Source organism: Bicyclus anynana, chromosome 25 (assembly GCF_947172395.1).
Source record: "Bicyclus anynana chromosome 25, ilBicAnyn1.1, whole genome shotgun sequence".
NCBI classification, from domain to species: domain Eukaryota; kingdom Metazoa; phylum Arthropoda; class Insecta; order Lepidoptera; family Nymphalidae; genus Bicyclus; species Bicyclus anynana.
Genome location: NC_069107.1, coordinates 10,598,139 through 10,622,208, shown reverse-complemented (window position 1 = coordinate 10,622,208; position 24,070 = coordinate 10,598,139). Strand labels below are relative to the sequence as shown.

The 24,070-nt window shown below is 38.1% G+C and overlaps 1 protein-coding gene across 1 annotated transcript; it reads right to left on the bottom strand.

Annotated features, from left to right (window-relative positions):
- LOC112046999 (fez family zinc finger protein erm-like) lies at positions 1–22,870 on the bottom strand. The gene is made up of 2 exons (XM_024083880.2): positions 22,669–22,870; positions 1–2,679 (listed from the first exon to the last, which is right to left on the bottom strand). Exon 2 carries the CDS (start codon positions 2,664–2,666, stop codon positions 1,551–1,553), a length of 1,116 nt encoding a protein of 371 aa, XP_023939648.2. The 5' UTR covers positions 2,667–2,679; positions 22,669–22,870; the 3' UTR covers positions 1–1,550.
- Positions 22,871–24,070: the final 1,200 nt, after the last annotated feature.

The window sequence follows — 24,070 nt, the reverse complement described above, 5'->3', positions numbered from 1 at the left end:
TAAGAAGATTGTGTTTCGACGCTTTCTTTAAAAAAAATGTCTGCACCTGGAAAAGCGTATTAAAACAAAGTCAGATAAGCAAATTAAAAAAATCTAAAACTTAAAATGTTTAGCTCTACATCCCGACAAGTGAATATTATGATTTACAACAGATGTTAAAAATTCGTATTACCTTTTTCTTCTTTTGTAGCACAAGTGGGTATTTAAAAAAAACACATGAGGTATCTATATAGATTTTCATAATAGGCATTTATAATTTCATGATATACATTCACTCAATATATTGCAGTTGACATCAGCTAAAGGTGACTGCACATCTGTACCTGACTGCATCGACCACAGATGTGCGATCATCATCTATTCAATTATCAATAAGTATTTACAATCACATATTTATAATCTTACTGTATTTTACAATTGGTAAGTCATGTAACTGTCGCCTACTAGATCCCATACATAATCACAATTATTTATCTAATAAGTAGATTACATTCAACAACGCTATCCACATAGAAACTACAGTTTATATCAATAATTTATTTACAATTTACTTAATCAATAGCACAGAAAGTTAACAATGATTCACTGTGCTAATCAGAAAGGCCGTAACTCACATTGAAAAAAATTTAACCTACTTCCAAAAATTGAGACGTTCTACGTTTGGCTGTTGTATGTTTTCCATGTACTTAATATGAAAAAATAAAAAAAAAATTAAATAAGTTACAAATTTTCGACTGATGATGGCAGTAAGGTAGTTTACGCACTGCAAGATATGTCGATGCTATAAGTTTAATACACGTTTCGCTCAATATATCTACAGATAGATAGGTACTGCTGCAATACAGCAAAGTCTTTTATTTACTTTCTGTGCTACCCTGTGTATCACAACAGTATTGCTATATCAATGGAGGGGAGTCGAATAGAGATGTTATTATTTTGGATATAACTCGTACTTGCACGGTTTTTACCGGAGTTATGAACATATTCCAGACAACAGACCTTCAGTTTTAACTGCGCAGTTTAATTGTACAGTTTTATCTGATCAAAACTTCAATTAAAATCATTAGAAAAACTATAGTTTAAAGTGACACTACACACGAACGATATAACTGAACAGTTCGACTTTACAATTTAAAGCGCATAGAAACTGCAGGTGTAAAGTTAATAATGATACAACAGAGCCAAAGCTATAATTTTCGTGATTGTGGTAACATCAAGACTGTAGATTTGAATATCTAGATTAGATAACTATATTTATGGCAACATTGTAAGTGCATTACTACATAAACATCTTAAACGAATACCTACTTACATTTCTAAAATATTTACAAAATATAGACATTTACCTAATTAGCTACGGTGTTACGCGAGTATCATTCCACACTAATGTACTTCCGCCTTACGAAAACAAAACCTTGTATAGTCCTGTAGAATGCGATTAGTAAACGCGCGGTGAAAGTACCAGTGTGCACGCACTTTATCAAATCCGCAATCGATTCATTCATTTAAAGCGAAGCTGCTTCGCTGTAGTTTTTAAAATAGTTCTCGGGTCACAAGAGTTTTGAGAAAAACGTGTTAGGCGCGGTCATCCGCGCGGGGTCCAGGATCCGAGGGTAGGACGCTCCCAGGAAAGGTCTGAACGCCGCTCGCGCTTCTTCAGTAGGACTGGTCGTCGCTTCCTGTGTAGACTCGTCTTGTGTGTCTAAAGACGAATCATTGTTGGAACTCCCGGCCCCCATGTGAAGCTTCCGCGTGTGCTTTTTGAGATCGAAGTTCCTGCAGAAACCCTTGGCGCATATGCTGCATGTAAAAGGCTTCCGCTCGTTGTGCGTGTGCATGTGAAACGTCAGGTTGTAGACCTGGTGGAACGCTTTGTTGCATATGCTGCATTTGTAAGCCTTCTCCCCGCTGTGCGTCAATCTGTGGTTCTTGTAATTCCCTTTTTGGTGGAAGCCTTTCCCGCAGAATTCGCAGACGAAAGGCTTGTAGCCGGCGTGGATTCGCGCGTGAGTGTTCAAGGTTGATGAGCGATTGAAGGCTTTTCCGCAGGTCAGACATTTGTGGGGCTTCTCTGAGGTGTGGATGATTTTGTGTCGGCACAGCGTGGACGCTTGGCGGAAGCCTTTCCCGCAGATCTTGCAGACGAACGGCCTCGCGCCGGTGTGGACGGGCATGTGCCTCGTCAAGTTGTAATGGGCGTTGAAGACTTTGCCGCAGTCTCCGCACGCAAAGCTTTTGTTTTTCGCTGGTGATGGAGTGGGGCCGGTCGTCGAGGAGACCGCGTGGTCTGCTGCAGCAGGTCTGGGGCTCGGAACTCTTTGGACTGGAGATTGCACAGGCGGTGGACGCGGTAGATGCAGCTGATGGGCGTAAGTTAATGATACCAAGTCTGGTCCATAATACAGTAGCGGATAGTGGGAGACCAGTTGCCTCCTCGCTGCAGGAATGTACTGTTTAAACGCCGAGTCTAACAGATGCGCTCCATATGAAAGAAAACCGGGAGGTGGCGGCAGTTCAGGGGATACGGACTTCTTTCTGTCTGGCTCCATCAGCCTCGCTATGGAGAAGTTGAGCACGGGTGTGGTGGGAGTGTCCGGAGACTTCGCCCTCTCGGGGGAGGACTCGCGCGGGCCCTCAGGGCGCGTCGTCGACTGGAAGGGCTGCATTTTTGACGAGTACCTGCGGAGGAAACATTTGTTAATATTTGTTTTTAATAAACAAGTAAATGTTTTAAATAGTGCTCTTTGGATGGTAATAATCTTTTGTACAGCCCAGACAATGACTATTGTCGAGAGAGAGTTGATTTAAATAATCAACATTGAAATTAATTAAATTTTCGATTGAAGAGGAACTATGAAGTCTTGCGTGGTGTAACACCAGTTTATTACATTCAATTATTAATCAAAAATTTCGGTTAATAATGAAAGTTATTGATCTTTTCAAAAATATCGTATTATCTGCGTCATAGATTGGATTGATCAAGATATGTATCATATCTTAATATTACGTAATTTATTTACACGGACTTTGCATATCGTTCTTCGCACCCCATCGACCCGAAAATCCCTCTAAACAAAGTTTATCTTAGAAAGTCGTTCCGTCTTCTCTTCTAAATTTCACGAGAGATTGGTATAAGTTCTCGCTCAAACTCCCTGATAACTCTGCTGCGGCTTACAGGATTTTATGCGGCACAATTCTTTGCAGAATAAATGGTTGTTGTTCATCATAGATTTCCGCAAGCGCCTGCTCTATTCACCGCTAGCTGGCGACTCAATCGCGCGGCGCATTGTGTGGCGGCGCTCACAAAGCTCCGTCGGCGCTTGTTTTAACTTTTAAGCAAATTGCAAGGGGCGTACCCTTCGCGATCTGTCGCGGCGGCTTTGTGGAGAAATCGTTTGCAAACATTCGTTCAGATCGCGTTTTGTGTCGCCCTCCCCTCTCCGGCGAAGGGTAGGTGCTCTCGAATGGGCATCTATTCAAATTGGGACTCCACTTTCGTTACTAATTAAGAAAGCAGAGTGTTTGTTTTGGTGTTCGGTATTGCGTTTGACGTACCAAATCAATGGTTGACATGTGTACAGATGCACATAAGATGTACCTGTCAAAACGTGAAGAATACAATGATTATTTTATATTATAGATATGTTACGTGCCTTACACCGCAAACAGTGATCCGAATTTAGCGACTCCACATGCACAATTATTTTGTTTACGATTATCATATTGGTTCAACTCTACATCTTGTATTTGTTTTGGCTACAAACATAGATACGAATAAATGTTTGACTGATAGAAGGCTTCGGCCGTGGCTAGTTACCATCCTACCGACAAAGACATACCGCCAAGCGAAAGGGGTGTGGTTTTTCATCCTCCTAACAAGTCAGCCCGCTTCCATCTTAGATTCATCATCATCACTTACCATCAGGTGAGATTGTAGTTAAGAGCTAAATAGTAAAAATAAATTAAAAGTTATTTATCGCTTTTTATTGTAAAGCTTTATTGCCTTTTTTATCTATCAAGGAATTTTTTTCGAAATTCGAGCAAGTAAGCAGGCTAGTAGGCAGTTAAATATATTGTCACTTTAAACTTGATACTTAGATAATAGGGTAATTAATATTTATTCTTTAAAATTGAATATAGTAGATTGTTTTAAGATGAATTTCCTAAAAAGAAAAAAGAATTTTTCGAAATTGCGTGGAACGTGAGCTTAAAAAGTACTAAACAACAATAAAACCTCATACGGTTAAATCGACCCCATTAGTTTAGAAATTTAAAAACAATATGTGTCGGCGGGGTTCTCTAGGGTAAACCCGGCACGCGGGCAGCTGCGGGGCGGCGGGGTAATTGGACCGGTCTTTGTCACCCCGGGTTATTGTTGACTGATTTTAGGGTTATAGGGTTATTGATTGCCTTGTTAATAATTGCCGTGGCAGATTTTAAATGACCGAATAAAATTAACTGTTTCCTTAAAGGCGTATTTTGATTGTGATGTTTAATATTAAAACTCAAAGTCAATAACAAAATTTGTTTATAAATTTCAAGTTGGCTTAATTTAGTTAGAATTTTTTAATAATCGTAAAGAGTATCACCAGTTCGGAAGGCAGGTTCTGCTGAGAAGAACCGGCAATAAACAATACAGTTGCTCATTCGAAATCACGATTTTTTCTTACTAAAATAAAATAATAAATTTTATTTCTTGTATGAACAGGAAAGCCGATGCTCTTGCCTCCAAACATCTTTGTCATTCTATTGAGAGGGCAAGAAACTTGATAGATAAACATATTTTTTTTTTTTTTTTTTTTCTTCTGGGTTTATCTGCGATCAGTATCATAACTATAAGCAGATGTGTTCGGTGATAACTTCGCTTTTCGAGTGTATTCCCCAGTGAGAATATCCCCTCATTGTTTTTATAGATTAATAGGTTTAAATAATGTGCTTTCTTTTAAGCCTGCTCTGATATGTTCTGTGAATCAATTTTGAAGCCAGAACATTTGGATGACTCCTTAGTCGTGTTTTGTATTTTTCAGTGACGCTGTCAATCTCTTCATTGACAGTTTTCACCTTTAGTTGCTCGTGAATCTCGTCATTCTTTATGAACCACGGAACACCACAGATCCTTCTCAGAATTAAGTTTTGGGTCCTTTGCAGGATGGATATGTTAGAGTTGCTGGAACTTCCCCATAGCTCGATGCCATACATCCAGACCGGCTTCAATAGTACCTTATATAGCAAGAGTTTGTTATCAATGGATAGTTTGCTATTCCGACCTGCTATCCAGTGTATGTTCTTATATCTTATGTTAACCTCTTGTCTCTTTGTTTTGATATGGTGGTGCCAGGTCAAACGCCTATCAAGGTGCAATCCCAGGTATTTGACACTCTCTTTATGTGGAAGCTCAATTCCATCTAGGAATACAGGAGGGTAGTTTTCTTTGCGCAGCGTAAAAGTAACTTGCACAGACTTTGAAGTGCTGACATTGATTTTATTTGATTGAAGCCATTTGGATATTGCTTCTAAACCTTTTTGAAGTGACCTTGAAGCAACTGCAGGGTCTTTGTCGGTAGCTAGAACCGCAGTGTCGTCGGCAAATGTAGCAGTTGTAACCCCTTTTACCTCTGGAAGATCTGCGGTGTATAATGTATACAACACAGGCCCCAAAACTGAACCCTGCGGAACGCCCGCCTTTATTTCATAAAATTTAGATGTTACATCTATTTCCTTTACCTGAAACAATCGTTCTGAAAGGTAGGATTTCAGTAACAGGTAATAGCTATGAGGGATGTGTGTTTTAATTTTATATAATAGACCATCATGCCAGACTCGATCAAAAGCCTGTTGAATATCGAGAAAGACTGATGAGCAGTATTCTTTATTTTCCAATGTTTCTCTTATTTTATCACAAACCCTATGTACTTGTTCAACAGTGGAATGCTGCTGCCGAAATCCGAATTGGTGGCTGGGTATTGTGTTATTGGCATTTAATATTGGTAAGATCCTTCGCAAGAGAAGTTTCTCGAATAATTTTGAAAGAATAGGCAGTAAACTAATTGGTCTGTAGGAAGTGATTTCGGTAGGCGGTTTACCAGGCTTAGGTATCATCAGTATTTGTGATACTTTCCATAGTAGTGGGAAATATTGTACTCTTAAAATTCCATTGAAAAGCGATGTTAAGAATACAATTGCCTTTTTTGGAAGTTGTTTCAATATTTCATTTGTAATAAGGTCGAATCCTGGGGCTTTTCTATCAGGCAGTCTTTTAATTGTTCCCCACATTTCTCTAACTGTGACTGGGACAGGTGGAAGAGACATCTGAAGGTCCATGTTAAGATGCTGACTAATATTCAGTTCAGATTCAGGATCTGAGATATTGTTTGGACAGAAGACTTTTGATATTAACATATATGTTAGGGTAATGTACTGTAATGTACGTCTGAGTACAAAAATGGAATCTTTATAAGATCACTCGTGTTAAGTCTGTACTAAGTACTAAGACAGTATTTTTATAATTTACATATAACTTAAGGTCATTTAAGTTAATTTTATATAATTTTAATTGTATCAATTTTAATGCTGAAACATTGTTAACATAAGAACATCTTTGTATAACTGTAATGTTTCTTGCAAATAAATGATTCTGATTCTATTTATTTATCTTGGTGACGACGGATGCTACAGGATGATATAGTTTGTCTAGCACCTAGCGCTTAGCTCCGCTTTGGACGATTGCTAAGTTAAAAGATAAATCAACATAAATTCATGGCGGTCGCAATGATCCCTTTACGCAACGGACGAAAGAAAATCAAAACGCATTTCAGTGTTACTCGAGTAGGTATATTTATAACCAAAAAGGAGGAGGTTCTATGTTCGGGTATTTGAAAGTTTTTTTTTCTTTTATAGGTATTTATGTCCAGTGATTTTTACGTCGTTTGTGAACCGATTTTAAAAATAATTTTTTTGTTTGATATGGTATACTTTCCCATTTTCTTCATGTCAGGATCTGACGATAGTATTCTGGAAAATCGAGGGGAACTTTCTAAATCGTAGAGAGGACTAGTGCGTTTGTTATTTTTTTCATTAGGTATTTTAAAGTACTGAAAATGAATTTCATGAAGGTGAATCGATCTGATTATAGAGTCGAGCACATACTATAGCTTAATACAGAATTACAGCTGTTACATTTTGTTTGGGATTGATGAGAACTATTACACAATAATATTTTAAATTAGTACCCACAACCTATTGAATTCAAGTTTATAAAACCATATTATAAATATCAATTGAACAAAAATACAAACATACATTAAAACAAAGCACAGAACCAACACACTCGTCAGCTCAAGCAGCCCCTTACAAGTACAATAAAATACGTCAAGTATTTTGAATTTTGAACAAAAATACAACAATTCCCTCTCACGCGAACTAATGAAAGCGCCCGGCTCGCCTCGCTATTGTGTTAGTACGCATTGTTGTGCCAACATTGCACCTGGCTTTTCTTAACCATAAGTTCGCAAGATTATAAAGGTAGACGGTATAATTACCCATAAATAGGTATTTACTCGTAGGTTATACGTACGTACCTCGTTAATGGATTAATGCGAATCATGATCATGAAGGTTTTTGATCTTTTCAAGAAAACATACATTAGAACAGATTGTTTGATCTCAATTCAATCTCTATTTGAAACAAGAGAGTGAAACCTAGCTCAATTGTGAGCTAGGTTTAAGATGATTATACAGGTGCCCTAAATAAGATATTTTAACATTTCCTACACAGTCTACAACGTCAAACGCGACAGCCTTCGTAATATAATGAGGTAAAATTTCGTCATTATGGAATAACTTCTACAAATGTAGATTTCATTCATATGTTTATGAATGAAATCTACATCATTCATATGTTTATGAATGAAATCTACATCATCTATCATACATTTGTTAAGAAAATACCACTGCAGCACAATAAAGGTATAAAGTATGCTCTTAGACCATGTATGCTCCATACCTTTATTTTGCTGCAGTGTCACATATGACATAATATTAAGTTCTTTTTATTTAGTAATTTACAAGAAAACAGTAATTAACAAAATTAAATAATGCAACTTAATAAATATAGGTACATTATTCCATACGTAACATTTATTCACATTTTTATTGTACCTACTTCATCATGATTTTCATCAAATGTAGCTAAACACACACACACTCCAGACTAATTTACCTACGATGCCACAGACAGACACAAACAAAATTTTTAACACCCCGTCGTGGGTTAAAAAAAATATAACAGAATACGTGCAGGCACTCGTTTATCTCAACTCTTCACAACTCCGCAATGAAGGACCCAAGTGATCTACCGCGGGTTAATTATTTTAATCACGTACTTAATTATGCACCCTAACCGCTCGCATTAAAGTTCAGTATCCTCAAGCCGAGCGTAAGTGTGGCTAATCTACGCTATCGGTGGAGAGGCTGGCCCCGATCTGATGCGATCCCTATTTCCGATAGCGCGGAGTGCAATTATCATATTGGGAGAGATCTTTGGAGTCAGCTTATTTGATAATGCGATGGCGTGATAGTGCGATGGATTGATTCTCTTTTGAAGGGATGAATAGCTATCATGCAATGTTAGGTGGGTAGGGAACTACGAAGGGGTGTTAGAAGTTTGCTTCTGAGGATAACTCATATGGATATTTGTTTATTATTCATTACAAACTGTACTTAGGTGAACATTAATATACCTTATTAACAATTAATTATTGATTATCTTTTGAATTATTGATTATAAATAGGTATTTTATTAAATTAATAATCGAACTTTCAAAAAAATATTTATGGCTTTATTCCTATATATTTATTTAAATATTAATTACAATTTACCGAATTCTACAGAAATCATTCGTGACTCGCAAGACTCGGAAGGGTTTTTTTAGAAGACCGACGGGCAGCGATTTAGCTAATTCCAGAGACAATATGGAAGCAGTCAGCAATATTTAGGTACATGGATATGTAATGCTTCTAGAAATTAAGTATAGCAAAATCTAAATAGTCTTTTTGTCCTAATTAATTTTACTAAACCATAAATATCGAATCTGCGTGTGTCAACTGGAGGAAATGTCCCGAGAGTTACATTCAATATTGACAATTAATTTGGATTAGTTTAGATGCACTATTGAAGCGTCTGTATTAGTCTGTTTGTAGTGGCTAGTGGCGTGCATTCTTGTGCCCTGCCTACCCTGAGGACTCATTACGAATCCTGTATTGGAAAAAGAATTTCCCATTTTGTACAATTTGTTCACATAGTGCATACCCTAGTTAAAAACCCTATGCACGCCACCGGGAGTGGCTATTAGACTAGTGAATCTAAAACCAGTTTGGAAGGCCAGATCTGCTGACAAGAGCCTTACCCGAGGGCAAATAATAATAATCAAATAATTACGTTTTTACTGGGACTATTCAGGATTTGCTGGCCTATTCACTATTTTGGTCTTTATTGTCAACTTATTAAAATAAACAATGTCATTTACCTACTCTGTGATCAGTGATATCCACCAGTAAGCACCGGATGACAGATGAGAATACGTCAAACATAGTAAATAAGCCTGCTGGAGCCTTAAATACTACGTTTAAATGCCAACTTGGTCTAAATTCTATTATTGACTACCATACTTAAACTTATGTACCTATATAAAAACAATGTGGCATATAGTAAATTGCGAGAGAGGTAAAACGAACAAACCACGACAAGAATTTGTAGACATAGTCAAAAATATTGATGGTTGCAAATTTGTGTCCAATTTAGAGCTTGTTAATTACCTCAACGTGCAATTTATTAATGCTGCCGCAGCGTGCGGAGCGCTCTCTCCCAACGAAGACCTAGCTAAAAATTGTTTACTAAGTGCACTACCTTGCGCTGACAGATCCTTGCGAATACGCCCTTTCACGGCTTTGGAAATATTTACTATAATAAATAGAAAGGTAGCCAATAAGCCCACCAAAGACATTTATGAAATCTCAACGAACCTACTAGTATCTATAGCATACATAATATGTCTCCCGCTGCAAAAACTGTTTAACAGGTGCTTAAGGGAAGGAGTCTATCCTAAATCGCTAAAACAGGTTAAAGTATGTCCCTTATACAAAGGCAAAGGAAGTAAAACTGATCCAAGATGTTACAGACCGATATCAATAATCCCCGCGGTAGCTAAAATACTCGAAAATGGTTTGACCGACCGGATAACAGAATTTCTGTCTGAGACAAACACGCTCTCAGACCGGCAATATGCGTACCGCGCGGGACGCTCGACTACGATGATGGTGCGTGAAGTAGTGCGAACGGTGTTAGAAGCTCGTGATAGGAAAGACGAGGTCGCAGTCCTTTTTTGCGACCTCTCAAAAGCTTTTGACGTAGCGGATCATAACATTTTAAAAATGAAGTTATCGCACTACGGAATAAATGGTCCAGCTTTAGAATTATTGGTCGACTTTATGCAGGACAGAAAACAAACTGTTGTAGGAAAAGCAGGATCACTAAAATCAGATAGCCTTGTCACGTTTAATGGCGTTCCACAGGGTTCCTCTCTGTCAAACCTGGCTTTCACTCTGCTGCTCAACGACCTCCCTCGCAGTCTAAAAAATGTTGAAACATATATGTACGCTGATGATGTAGCTGTTCTAATCTCAGCATTAATGTTAGATCATCTGGAAATTGAATTGAACAAAACGGCTGAACAGATTTACAAATGGTTTCAGACAAACGGCCTCGCCCTTAACATCTCAAAGACCCAGTTTATACAATTTAATCTGGCTGGTCATAAACGTAGGCCTTTGTCTGTTTCTATTGAAAGTCAAAAAATAGAGCAAGTGGATAAAACCTCCTTTTTAGGTTTCCTGATTGACGAGGGCTTAATATGGAACTCTCATATTGACAAATTATGTGGTAAATTATCTACAGCTTGTTTTGCTCTTAAGCGAGTAGCACATACATTGTCAGAAGAAGCAACGTTTGCATGCTATTTTGCTTCTGTACAAAGCCACCTACAGTACGGAATTGAAATATGGGGTCGCGGTGCTGAGTGGGAACGCGTTTTTAAACTGCAAAAGCGCTCAGTCAGGACACTTGCTCACGTATCGCAAGAAACGTCAGCCAGACCGTATTTTGCATCGTTAGGCATTTTAACGTTGCCCTGCCTATTAATCTATAATATAGCCATATACGTAGCGCAGAATCAAAGCCAGTTTGTCAAGAGGAGCGATTGTAACTTGCGAATGAGATACCCCAATAGACTTGTAGGCAAATATCACCGATTAAAAAAAGCGTCGAAGACAGTAACAGGGATGGGTCCAGAAGTTTTTAATAGGATTCCACAAAATATAAAAAATATAACGAATATTTATACTTTTAAAAATAAATTGAAAGCTTGGCTTGTCGAGAAGACTTTCTATAGCTACAACGAATTTCTAGAAAATAAACTTTTGTGACATTTATTTTGTTATATATTGTTAGTAAGTACTGTAATGTATAATGATTTTAAAAGTATTTTTATAATTTATTGATATAAACAATTTATAATTAAGTATAATAATAATGATTTTGTGACGAGTAATATGTATAATTATGAATAAAATATGACTATGACTATGACTATGACTATGACTATACCTAGTATTAGAAGCATGGGGCGGTATGTCTGAATATCGCTGGCTCTCGGCCTACAACACTAAAGTCCCACAATAATAAACGCCAAACACCATCTTCCCCGTCGACATCAAAGCTCGTCGACGTCGGCGTGACGTCTGTCGTGGCAAGACGTCGTTACCTCCGGGCGGCGGCCCGCTCCACCGTGTCTATCTATCTATATGCCTAACTACATCGACCTTTATCCTAGTTAAATAAGGATTTAACCTGGAAATGAGAGACAATAAGCTGAAAAGTATTATACACCTTCATTTTGGTGTTCCAATTTTGATGTTTTGGTGTTCAATAGTTCAGTCTCATAAAGCACGTCAGCGTACATAATTCAAATCTATTTAAAATCAGGTTTTCGTGGCGAGGTGACTCTTCAGCATTACTCGTAGGTATATTATTTGTCATTCCGATAATTGACTGGCCAACCAAGCTCGAAGCTTTCACATACAAGTATGAAGTATTGTAACTTATGTAGTTATACTACATATTAATTATGTAGTATAACTACATAAGTTCTACTACTATGATATTAAGGCTTTTGGCTTTGGGAAGTTGTAGGCTTTATATAACCAGAGCTCTCATATATTTTTATAAAACTTATCAACCACGTTGTTTATGGATTTGACTTTGTAACTCATCACGATCCGTTAATGACCAGCCCCCCTAGCCAAGTGGCACGTCGATTCTCTTTCTACAAACGTTAACTCTTCGAAAACTAGAAAAATGTACCTATGGGAATCACAGATCTTATTACGTGACCTGACGATAGCAAATGTCTTTCCCACACATCCTTCTAGTTATCGAAGCGAAGTTTACATGCCTAGGACCGACTATGCAACGCGCTTTCTGCACCTTTTACTATTTAATTTTTTAGCACTTAATGAGTAAGTTTTAAATTTTACAACCCAATCTAGGACTCGAACCCCACACCTCACGATCCGAAGCTTCATAGCTACATAAGCTAACCACTTTATCAACGAGGAAAAATTCAGTCAAGAGGAAATTATTATTGATGTTAATAATTCACCAACGATCGGGGAAAACTCAACGCTCTGACACCCATAATACACCCTAAACGTCATTAGTCATCTGTCTCTGTCTAGCACGCGGGAGGTCGTATGTCTGTCTCTTTCTCAATTCTATAATCCGGGATTTGGCGATTACCGTTTGCGGGATCTCTCCTTGATTCATGTTATGGTGTTGACACGCTTGATGGTGTATTTCCGATTAAGTGTTTTTTGATTTGTTTTGTATGTACATTGTACAGGGTGATTGAGTTTTTGCAAAGGGAAAACAAGTGGGAAAGAAAGAAAAAGTATTCTATAGATGATTGATTTGTAATACTTTTATACAAATCTGTTTTTATATGATTCGTTATGGAAATAAAAAGGTTGTTTATTTCAAATAATATTTTTTTATCAAAATTTTGATTTATTATATCTTGGAAACATCATCATCATCCTCAACCCATATTCGGCTCGCTGCTGAGCTCGAATCTCTTCTCAGAATGTAGATACAGCTCAGCATTGTGCAAAACAACTAAACGCTATCTAAAATACAGACTGACTAGTTTTTTGTTTGCTTCTGATACAAAAATAAATAGTAGAAAAATGTGAATGAAACAACTAATAAAATCGACATTAGTAGTTGGTTTGTGTAGCTTCACTATTTATTATTACTCCATTACGGTCAGCTGGTTTATTCATAATTGACAATAATATTTTACAAAAAATCCTTGTCCAGCGTATGTGACCCCTATTTCGTATGTAACGGGTAATTATAACGGCTCTTACACAGTGGGCGGGAAACGTGAGGGGGTGCGAGGGTGTACGTTCATAGCTATTAGCGTAAGCCGCAAATTGTTTGTCGGTGTGTGATATATTGACGGACGCGTTTATATTTGTTTTATTGTTTATTATACGGGGTCTGTTTTGCTCAAATAGGTTTATTTATTCTACTTCTGGCAAACCGTTAGGTTTTGGATGAAGTGGTTCATTTCTAGTTGTGATTGGTTGAAAGAGAGAGCAAAATATAGACAACTAGCGGACGCCCGCGACTTTAAATAAATAAATAAATATACTTAAACAATACACATCACTATCGAGCCCCAAAGTAAGCATACAGAGTAGCTTGTGTTATGGGTGCTAAGACATCAAACAACAATTATACCAAAATAATTCTTGAGCGGTTCAGCCGTTCAACCGTGAAAAGGTAACATACAGACAGACAGAAAGACAGACTTACTTTCGCATTTATAATATTAGTAAAGATTTATTTTGTGATAGCAGACATGAGACAGTTCTATGTCACCACTAACTGCCTACACAAGCCCTATAGTACTATTTCATCAGTTGGCCTATAATGCGCACCATGACATATCATGAGAAAAGAGGAAGACAAATGCCGAGACTTGTTTGAAAATATTGTAGGTAACAACAATAAGGATGGAATTTAGATGAAGGTAAGCCGTCCCAAAGAACAGGAATTTCATAACGCATTATACAAGCTCCGATTTCAAACATCCATACATATTTATTAATTACAATAATGAATATGTATGTATGGATTTTTAAAAGGTAACCCGGAGGGAATCGGCCTGTATGGACTCTTCGCCGCTGCTAGGTACTTAGTCTCGAATGTACATATAGGGCTGGGTTTATAACCCCCATAATGAGGAACACGACGCGAGGAGGCTCTACTATTGCGGCATATCGGGATGCTATCGGCGGAATATAAAAAAAATGTCATGATATTTCAGAATCAGACAGGATTAGGGGATGCGAGTGACACGCACAAGGGCTGCTCCGCCCTCGACGAGAGCCGTAATAAGCCTGTTGAGCCGACGACCGTTCGCGCCCGAGGTGACGTTAAGGGTGTAGTGTTATGGATTATCTTGGTGTAAACAGGCAGATACAACCTCATAGACTTCCTGTGATTTGAACGTGTTGGTATATTGAGTAGAAACGAACGTTATTTTCTAAAATTTATATTAAACAATTAAGGTTTTCTATATGTCGTCTATGCGGCAAAAAACTCTGGTTTTCGCTGATAGCTTTTTTGTGATTAGTTGCTGTAAGAGTAGTTACTACAATATTATTATATAGTCTATGGTCGGCAGCAGAGGTGTGGTCAGTGGCGGAAGGCCAGGGGCTGGAGATTGTAAAATGGCTGGTCAAAATGTGTGTTAGAATAATATTGTGATATGATTCTTTACCTACTGTCAAAATGAAGCTTGACTAGGTCCACTAGTTTCAGTAAGTATATTGACTTGTTTAAATGATTTTAAATATCAATTAATTTCCGCAAACCTACTTAATATATAAAATTCTCGTGTCGCAGTGTTTGTTACCAAACTCCTCCGAAACGGCTGGACCGATTGTTATGAAACTTCGTGTGCATTTCGTGTAGGTCTGATAATTGACCAACATTAGTTATTTACACCCCTAAACCATTTCATTGCCCCCTAAATGATAAGATTTATTTTTTATTTCATATGGCAAAACTATGTATGGCGGGCCAGCTAGTAAATTTAATATACCTATCTATTAAAAAAAAGGTTAGATTTGATTTCACTCAAAAGCTATTCGAGTGGTTTTAGAAATTCTTTCACCATCAGAAAGCTACGTCTTTACCGAATAACACGGGTGATATAGAATGGAAACCATGTGGGTGAAGACGCAGGGCGTCTTCTAGTTGTAAGATAATGTTCTCTCGAGACATCTGTCGGATCTGTTATAAAAAGCGTTGTCTCATATCGGTTCTGTGGTTAGCAACTACGTACCTAAAAATAAAACTATTCTGTATGTACTATGTTTACGGCTCATTAGGTCTAAGTTGTACCTTTGTTATAATTAGTAGTGCTCTGTGACCCCGCGCAAGGGGTCTAACAAGGCATATCTCCCGATGAACACCTCTTCACAGCAGTTAAGCAAACTCAAAGACACATTAGCGCCGATCCGCCCGTAATCTAATAACGGCCCTCTGCCCTCCTTGTTGCCCTCCCCTCCCCTCTCCGCCCTCCCCCCTCCGCTGGCGCGTGACGACTCAGTGTCAGGTGTGAAAAGCGCTAATTGTTAACGTGTCACGCTTTTTAATGTGCTCACTAGTTTACAATGACACCCGACGAGGGAAGTGTAAAGCTGTACGACTATTGTATAGATGAATATATTTACAATTTAAAATATTATAGATCGCCAAAATAGTGGCAGAAATCAGAAAGGGTTATATATCTCAGTGCTAAAGGGGCTGGACACCGAGAGGTGGTGTGTCCACCCCCACCCGCTGGACTATTGTCGTACTTACTCCTACCTAACACAGACTTTTCCTACTAATTTATGTGGTGGGGGGATGGGGTATAGGTCATATTAAAAAAACAATAAATATTCTTTAAAAAAATTATGTAAACACTTCCTTAGCTACCGCGCCACTTTTCACAATTCAGAACATAGTGTTTGAGAGAAATTGTGTCTTTTAAACAATATGTTTTGACAAAAAACTGTCATAGAGTCCTTAGGCTCATCATCTAAAGGAAATAATATGTGGGTTGAGTATCTAAGATCAGCTCTGTAGGGTATATCTATTTGTCTCAATGATATTGAAAATTTTTATCAAACTACGGTAATTTCAGAATTTTCAATTTCTTTTCAAAACATATACCTACCTACGTAACATAATAAAAGTATAGCTTAACACTATAATTAATGGATGAGTCACAGATTTGTTCTTCTTTGTGATTAATTTACATGGATAATTATAAATGGGTAGTTATAAATACTATACCTACCTGACCTACTAATGCCACTTGATTACGTCATTTGATTGTAATGACCATGTTAGACGATTGCCAAAACTCAAAATTATTGGAACTTTACTTTACTTTAACGGCATCATACACTAAGATATATGTCGGCGAGTGGGTTATTTGAACGGTTAGCTAAATCTACCTTAATTATTGTGATAATATTAGAATCAGGTTTCATGAAATTGGGATTTAATTATTTACTGTTTAAATAAATAAGACTGTAAAAGATTGATTACGTGACTATCGTCCAATTGTATTGCGTTAAAATGGCGCCTCGGCGATACGTTTTACAGAGTAGAGGCGCTTTGCCACTCTGTGGCCTGGTGGTCGAGTAGTTTAGTGTAATCAAGTTCTTGGAACGGATACTCGTCTTCCATTTGTTAAATAGTAATGGTGCAGTGTTAAAATAGTGATAGTGATAATAGAAGCTAATGAGTGAGTTAATAGAAGTAAGGCCATTGCATTGTTAGTTACTTAGCTGGAAGGCAACACGAGTGGAGAAAGGGAGTATTAGTATACTGTAAAAGGATCCTTTAACCTTGCTACTAGCGGTTACCAGCCTGCGATTTCATTCTTGGCTGCCTTACTGCCGTACGCTAGTTTAATCCTGGTTTACATCTGATAGTATCAGCGCTATACTTGATCAAGTGTAATTAGAGGGTAGAACTGTAGTTGTAAGTTAAGTGATCGATTCGGTGATGATTGATAGCGTTACTTTGTGTATCTGCCATCCTTGACACATAAAGCTTAGAACCTGCTCTTAGACTACGGCTTCGCCGATATATATAATAATTACGAAATATCGATGGTTGCAATTAACCCGTAGCTCGTAGAACGTCTACAGCTACGGCGTAGAGGTGTATTTGTGTAGTTTAGGACTTGTACATGTCTACGGCGTAGGTAAAACAAATGCTCGTTAACTTATTATATACTAATCAATACCATTATAAAGAAGTAAAGTTTGTGTGTTTGTAATTTTGTATGGTGGAAGGGTTAACTCTGAATCTACTGAATCGACTATGAAAATTATTTTTCCAATAGAAAAAGCACGTTATTTGTGTCACAAGCGTTATTTTTCCACGTATTTGCACGGAAATGGAAACTACGCGGGTGAAATCGCGGCAGGCATTCTACATAAATACGTGGGGTTTTTGTAATAATTTCAATTTTTTATTTCTATCTAGCAAATCTAAAATTTATATTAATTATTTATTTTATAAAATTCGTTATCATTGTGTCGCAATAACTAAATAAATAAATCTAATTTGAATTTTTTCGCTCAGAGTGAACACTAAGATACTCGTACCTAGCGTATTTAATATGTCATGATTACTATACTTTTCTTTCTTTTTATCAGTATTAAAATCTAAAAGCATATCCGTGGTAAGGTGTTGTAATAAATGTTATAATAAATAACATTGTAAGCAAAACCTTTCTAGGGTCTCACCCAGGACCTCTCATGTTCTTTACCAACCTAACCACATGACCACGGAGAATGTTTTGAATCATAGTTTAAAGAACATGACACAAAAGTGTTAAGGAACAGCAGCTTAACTGCAATTAGTGAGGAGTTCCTGAGATTACGGTTTTGTAGTCTGTTTACAATACAAACATATCAATAGAGATTAGTGATGACAGAGCTACAGTGACCGCGCGGAAGGATTCACGGATTAGTCTGTCTTAGAGATCCGCATTACCATCGTTAAAACATGTATAAAAGCTCTCAAACAAGAATTAAGAAAATTCTCAGGTAAGTATAGTTTTCCTCACAATGTTTTTCCATCACCGTTGGAGACACGTGATATTTAATTTCATAACTGAACAGTTGGAAGTGCATGCCCCGGACCGGATTCCAACCTAATGTCCTACAAATCGAAAGCAGATGTCATATCCACTGGGCTTTCACGGACTCAATCTACTTAATAATTTTTAATTTCTAGAAAGTACTTATTCACGTAATAAAGTAGGTTTATTCTCTATTTATCTAAATATTCACGGAACCACATTTGTCATTCGAAAGTTCCAAAAGCTTTCTAATTCGGAAGCGAGAAAGCATTCAAAGGATTATCGACAAACTTCCTGTCGGTGCTTTATAAACAGAAACACTAAAAAAAATGTTTGCGGAATTTGTAGAGTGCGGTTAGCGATACGGAAACCATTAGATACAAATAAATAGCTACACAGTTTTTTGTATAGATATAGAAAGTGTCAGCAAGCGAAAGAGCGAACCATTCTTGGAGTTTCAATGCGTGATCGAATCAGAAATAAGGAGATCCGCAGACAAACCAAAGTCACTGACACCTACCTCAGCGAGTCGTGAAGTGGCAATGGGTGGGCCACATAGTTCAAAGAGCTGATGGACGTTGGGGTCCCAAGGTGCTGGAATGGCGACCTCGCCCCGGAAAGCGTAGTGTTAGGTGGACTGAAGACATCAAGCGAGTTGCAGGGAGCCGCTGGATGCTGGCGGCTCGAGACCGTTTGGACCGGCCGTGATTGGAAGTCCATGCAAGAGGCGTCCAGCAGTGGACGTCCATCGGCTGATGATGACGACGATGATGATAGACAGTAAATGATGTAGTTAAATATAAGCTATAAATATATACGTGTGTGAAAATACTAACGATTTCTAACTAGATTGTGATAGACATATATGAGTTGGTTAATTTAAGTAACGTCATCTTAAAGACTATAATAAGAGAGTAGAAATCGAGTGCCTATACTTCGAAGAATATTAACTAGGTTATCTACTAATCTAAATGAAAATTATCATAATTACTTTTAACTACATCCCGAAGACAGCTATGGATTTGCCAATGCACACATAAGTTTAAACAAATTGTTTAAACACTTTTATTACACCAAAGTTATTACACAATATGATGAATTTATTAATGACAAAGATGCTTGGAGGCAATTGGATTGGCTTTCAGCTTTACTCAGTTATCTCACGATTAAATAATTCATATTATATTGTTAAAAACTATTAATGTATTTAGTAAATATTAATGGTTTTAAAATGATGATTTATTGTTTATTTATGAGATTATTGCCGGTTTTCTCGGCAGAACCTGCCTTCCGAACCGGCGGTCGAGTCTCAAACATACCTAGATAAAAGTTGACGTTACATAAATTCTTGAAAAGTAAGCTTACTCTTACTTGAAATAATTTTGATTTTGTGGTTTAGGCCTATATCCACCGGTTGATTTATGAGGATGTTAATGAAGATGAAGATAAATATTAATTTAAATAGCGATAATATATTTGATTACAAAATATTTGATTGTTTTACCTAAAATTTATCTGATCAAAGGATGAACCCGAGTTTCAAAATGACACAATTGATAGTGAATAGAGTTTAAGCCTTAAACCTTAAAATAGAGCTCCTTGAATTGTGGGTGTACGGTTTGTTAAACTTTCAAATTTCTCACCATACTATAAACTAAATACTTAACCCTGGGAAATGGGGCGGACCCTGATGTATGGGATGTTACTTGCGTTAACACGGGACGCTTTAATAATGGCAGCACACTGATTTAAAATGACTTAACATCTTTTGTACCTACTTTGCAATCAATAAATGAATTTGAATTGGATCCGTGTCATATTATGGAGACAGAATCATGGACGGGAGATGCAGCAGAAACCTCTGAAACCGGATAAATGACACAAGTACCTACCTACATGCCTCCATTTGTCGTCGCTAGGGTCATGGAGTCGCAGTCATCATCATGATCATTAACAGCCGATGGACGTCCACTGCTGGACATGGGCCTCTTGCGTCGACTTCCAAACATCCAGCGACTCCCTGCAACTCGCTTGATGTCCTTTGTCCACCTGGTGGGGGGTCGACCAACACAGCGCTTTCCGGAGCGGGGTCGCCATTCAGTACCTTGAGGCCCCAATGTCCATCGGCTCTTCGAGCTATGTGCCCTGCCCATTGTCACTTCCGGTTTCGACGCGCTGTGCTATGTTAGTAACTTTGGTTCTTCTGCGGATCTCCTCATTTCTGATTCGATCACGCAGAGAAACCAAGCATAGCTCGCTTCATCGGTCGCTAAGTGACTTTGAGTCTTTTTCCAAAAAATAAACGAATGTGACAAAATCGGGAGATACAGTTTGGTGTTGCAGCTATGTACCTCCTCGTATGTAGATAATTATTATAACCATTCATTAGATTACACCATTGGATAGCTGAAGGATCAAAGAATTTTCTACGCTACACATTCTTAGTAATAATAATAATATGCTCCCGACCGACTTTTCGGTCACGGCGGCTAATCTCATGGTGAGATTAACCATGTACGCAGGAGATATTATAGTGCACAAGTGTATGCGCAAGCACAGGTGCACTCTCTCTTCCCTCACTCTCGAAATCCGATGGGACGGCAGACCGACACGACCGGTGAGAGATCAGGTGCAGGACCGACGGCTTTACGTGCTCTCCGAGGCACGGGGGTGTACTAACACCGCCAACTTCCCAACTCCAGGCTGCTATTAAGATTTTCCTTGTAAGAAAAATCCCAATAACCTATTTTTGTTTTTGTTGGCCTGACCCGGGATTCGAACCCTGGACCTCATTGTCCGTAGCTGAACCAGCTAACCACGGGGCCAATGAGGCAGTTAACATTCTTAGTAATAAATCACGCACGGCGGAGGAGAAGGGGGGCAATTTGAGATAATTTTGTTGCTTTTCGAAATTTCCATTTAGTTTTGCCGATTTATTTCACCGTAGGTACCTATGGTATGCTTTGTCAGTTTTCTTTTGCCACTAGAATAAGTTAGCTTACAACGCCTAAGTCTTTAGTTATAATTTTATTTCCCTTTTATTTCATGTTTAGGTAATTAATTTAGTTAAATATTTAGTTAGTTTTAGATTAGTTTAGTTTTAGATAGTACTTAAATACTGAATAAATATTAAACGAATTTAAAGTAAAATGTATTCGTAGGTAATCTTAAACATAATTTGTTACAACACAAACGTAATTTGTTTGTTATCTAATTAAATATTTTACGAGTAAGTGTATATTCACAGTATTACTTAGGAAGCCAAGTGATCGTTGAAGTCTTTTGTAACAAACAATAAAACAGGGAAACGTCTGCTTACCAAAATACTTGTAGAGTTGTTGTACTTGTACTTGTTGTCTTTATAAGAAAATGTACCTACTTTTTTAAATACATTGCATCTAGCTTTTAAATAATAGAGCCGCAATAGTAAGTAGACAGTGGCGTGCACTTCATATAAACAAAAATGCTTTGCCTAAATCTGAAGATTCATTAATTGAAGAAAGAGTTTTCAATTTGGTAATTGTAAGTTTCGCACAATTATTTAGCTTCGCGAAAGATAAGTAACTACCATCTAACCTTCGTTAGTCGGAGAGAGTCGGTCTCCCACTCAAAGAAGAAGAAAAGTTTAAAGAAATAGGCATATTAACAGTAGCCTGTCAGTATATATTTAGCAGTATTGTCTATGTAAGACAAAATATTAATTTGTACAAACAAAAAGGAGATTTAAACTCACGTCTACTAGACACGAACATAAATTAGTTATTTCTGCGTATCGTCTCCAAAGAGTTAAAAAATCTTTTGTAGGTTTTGGTGTACTCTTCTATAACAAGATCCCCAAGACTGTGATGGACATGCCAATGCACAACTTTAAGCAATGTGTTAAAAAACATTTACTTGGTCGAGGTTACTACACTATTGATGAGTTCCTTAACGACAAAGGTGCTTGGAGGCCATTGGATCAGCTTCCACCTTCACACAGGAAATAAAACTATAAGAAATTGTAATTGTTATCAATTGTAAATTATAATACTGTATGACTTTTTCATTTCAAAAGAGCAACTGTTGAGTTTCTTGCCGGTATCTTCTCAGCAGAACCTGCCTTCCGAACCGGTGGTAGAATCTTTACAAATAGTCAACTGACGTGTCAAAAGTGCTTGTAAATTGAGCCTACTTGAAATAAATGAATTTTGATTTTGATTTTGATTTTGATTTAGAACTATACTTTCTTAGATAGGTGGACCGACGACAATCGACATAAACCGCGTTGCAGAGCCGTTGGATGCTGGCGGCTTGACCCCGTACGATGTTTGGAAGTTTTTACAAAAAGGCTTATGTCCAACGGCTGATTATGAATATGATAGTACTTTGTGCGTATAGTGTTGTGTATCTATACCTACTTAGGTAAGCACTGTCTTCCAGCTGGAACCCTAGCGGATATCACGAGCACAGTCTAACAACCTAGTTGTGTAACATGTCACTAGAGCACGAACGAGCGGTGACCACCCACCTTCAAGCGCGTCGGGCCGCACATCAAGTGCGCATCGCGGTCATTGCACTACGCACAGTACACGGGCGCCGCGGACGCGGACGGTGTGGCCGCGAAAGGCGCGCGGCAAGTGGCGCGCAAACACCCCCGGCGCCCGCCGCGCCGCCCCCCGCCGTGCCCCGCGCTGGCCCGGCGCAGGCAAAAGGGCGACGCCGCCTTCAATTATTCACGACTCCGCCCCTCGCAGCCATCCCGCTCTGCCGATGCGCATTTACGACGCTGATAGCGGTGTACCCAGATATTTTTTGGATAATCTTTTATTTTACATAAAGAATATTTGTCATTTTTTTTAATATGACCAATATTCCCATTCCCCTCTAACTACTCGGGAAAGTGCATTAGGAGTGGCCACGACAACAGGGGTGATCGAACCACCACCCCTCGGTAATGAGTCTGACGGCTTTACCGTTGAGTTATTGAGGCTCTATCGACTAATCGACGACTGTCTGAATGTTTAAGAAGCTTTTTGTAAAAGTTCTTTATTATTCTTAACTTATTAACTTGACTTACTTTACGTAAGCTGGTGGATGCGTGTCGCTATCTATCGTTACGAAAAGAGTGATAGGGCTAGGCAAACGGATGTTGAGGGGGAGATATAGGTTTTGTATATTACAGTAGGAGCAAGAGATAGAAATAAAGAAGTGTTTTAAGTGGCGTATTGTAGAGCACAATCGTATTTTATGATTGTGTTTGAAGTAAGTACCTACCTAAATTATTTTATTGAAAACTTCGTAGTGATCTGAAAAGAGACTTACAAAATGGATAAAGCATATGGAATTGTTGGAAGAGAAAGGCCAAGGCTAATCCAAGTTCTTGCATGAAATCCTGGACACTCTCAATAAAAGCTGATAAGGTATCGCAGATCAAGTGCAGGTAGGTAACTGACTTGTATGAAAGGATTGATAAGAATGGAAGAAACATGGGAGAAATACCAGGATCGGAGCAAGTTGAACATAGGACTTTTGTAGGCACTTCCAAACATCACGATCCTGAATCCTTGCGACTCGCTTGATGTCGTCAGTCCACCTGATAGGGGGGGGGGGGGTCCACTTCGCTTTATCACAATCACATTATTTATTTAAATTCTTGCATAAAATAAGCAATTTTTTAATAATATAACTCAGCCAATGGTGATTCTAGTTTTATGACTATGAGATACAAGTTTACACGTATATAAAGCCGCTGCATATCTCATTTTAATATATCAACGGTTCGCAGTTCAACTCCCCATCTCTATCATTCCCATAGCATTG

Bases quoted from the DNA above. Each gene is read 5' to 3' on its own strand.
- LOC112046999 (XM_024083880.2), bottom strand. From the start codon at position 2,666: ATGCAGCCCTTCCAGTCGACGACGCGCCCTGAGGGCCCGCGCGAGTCC.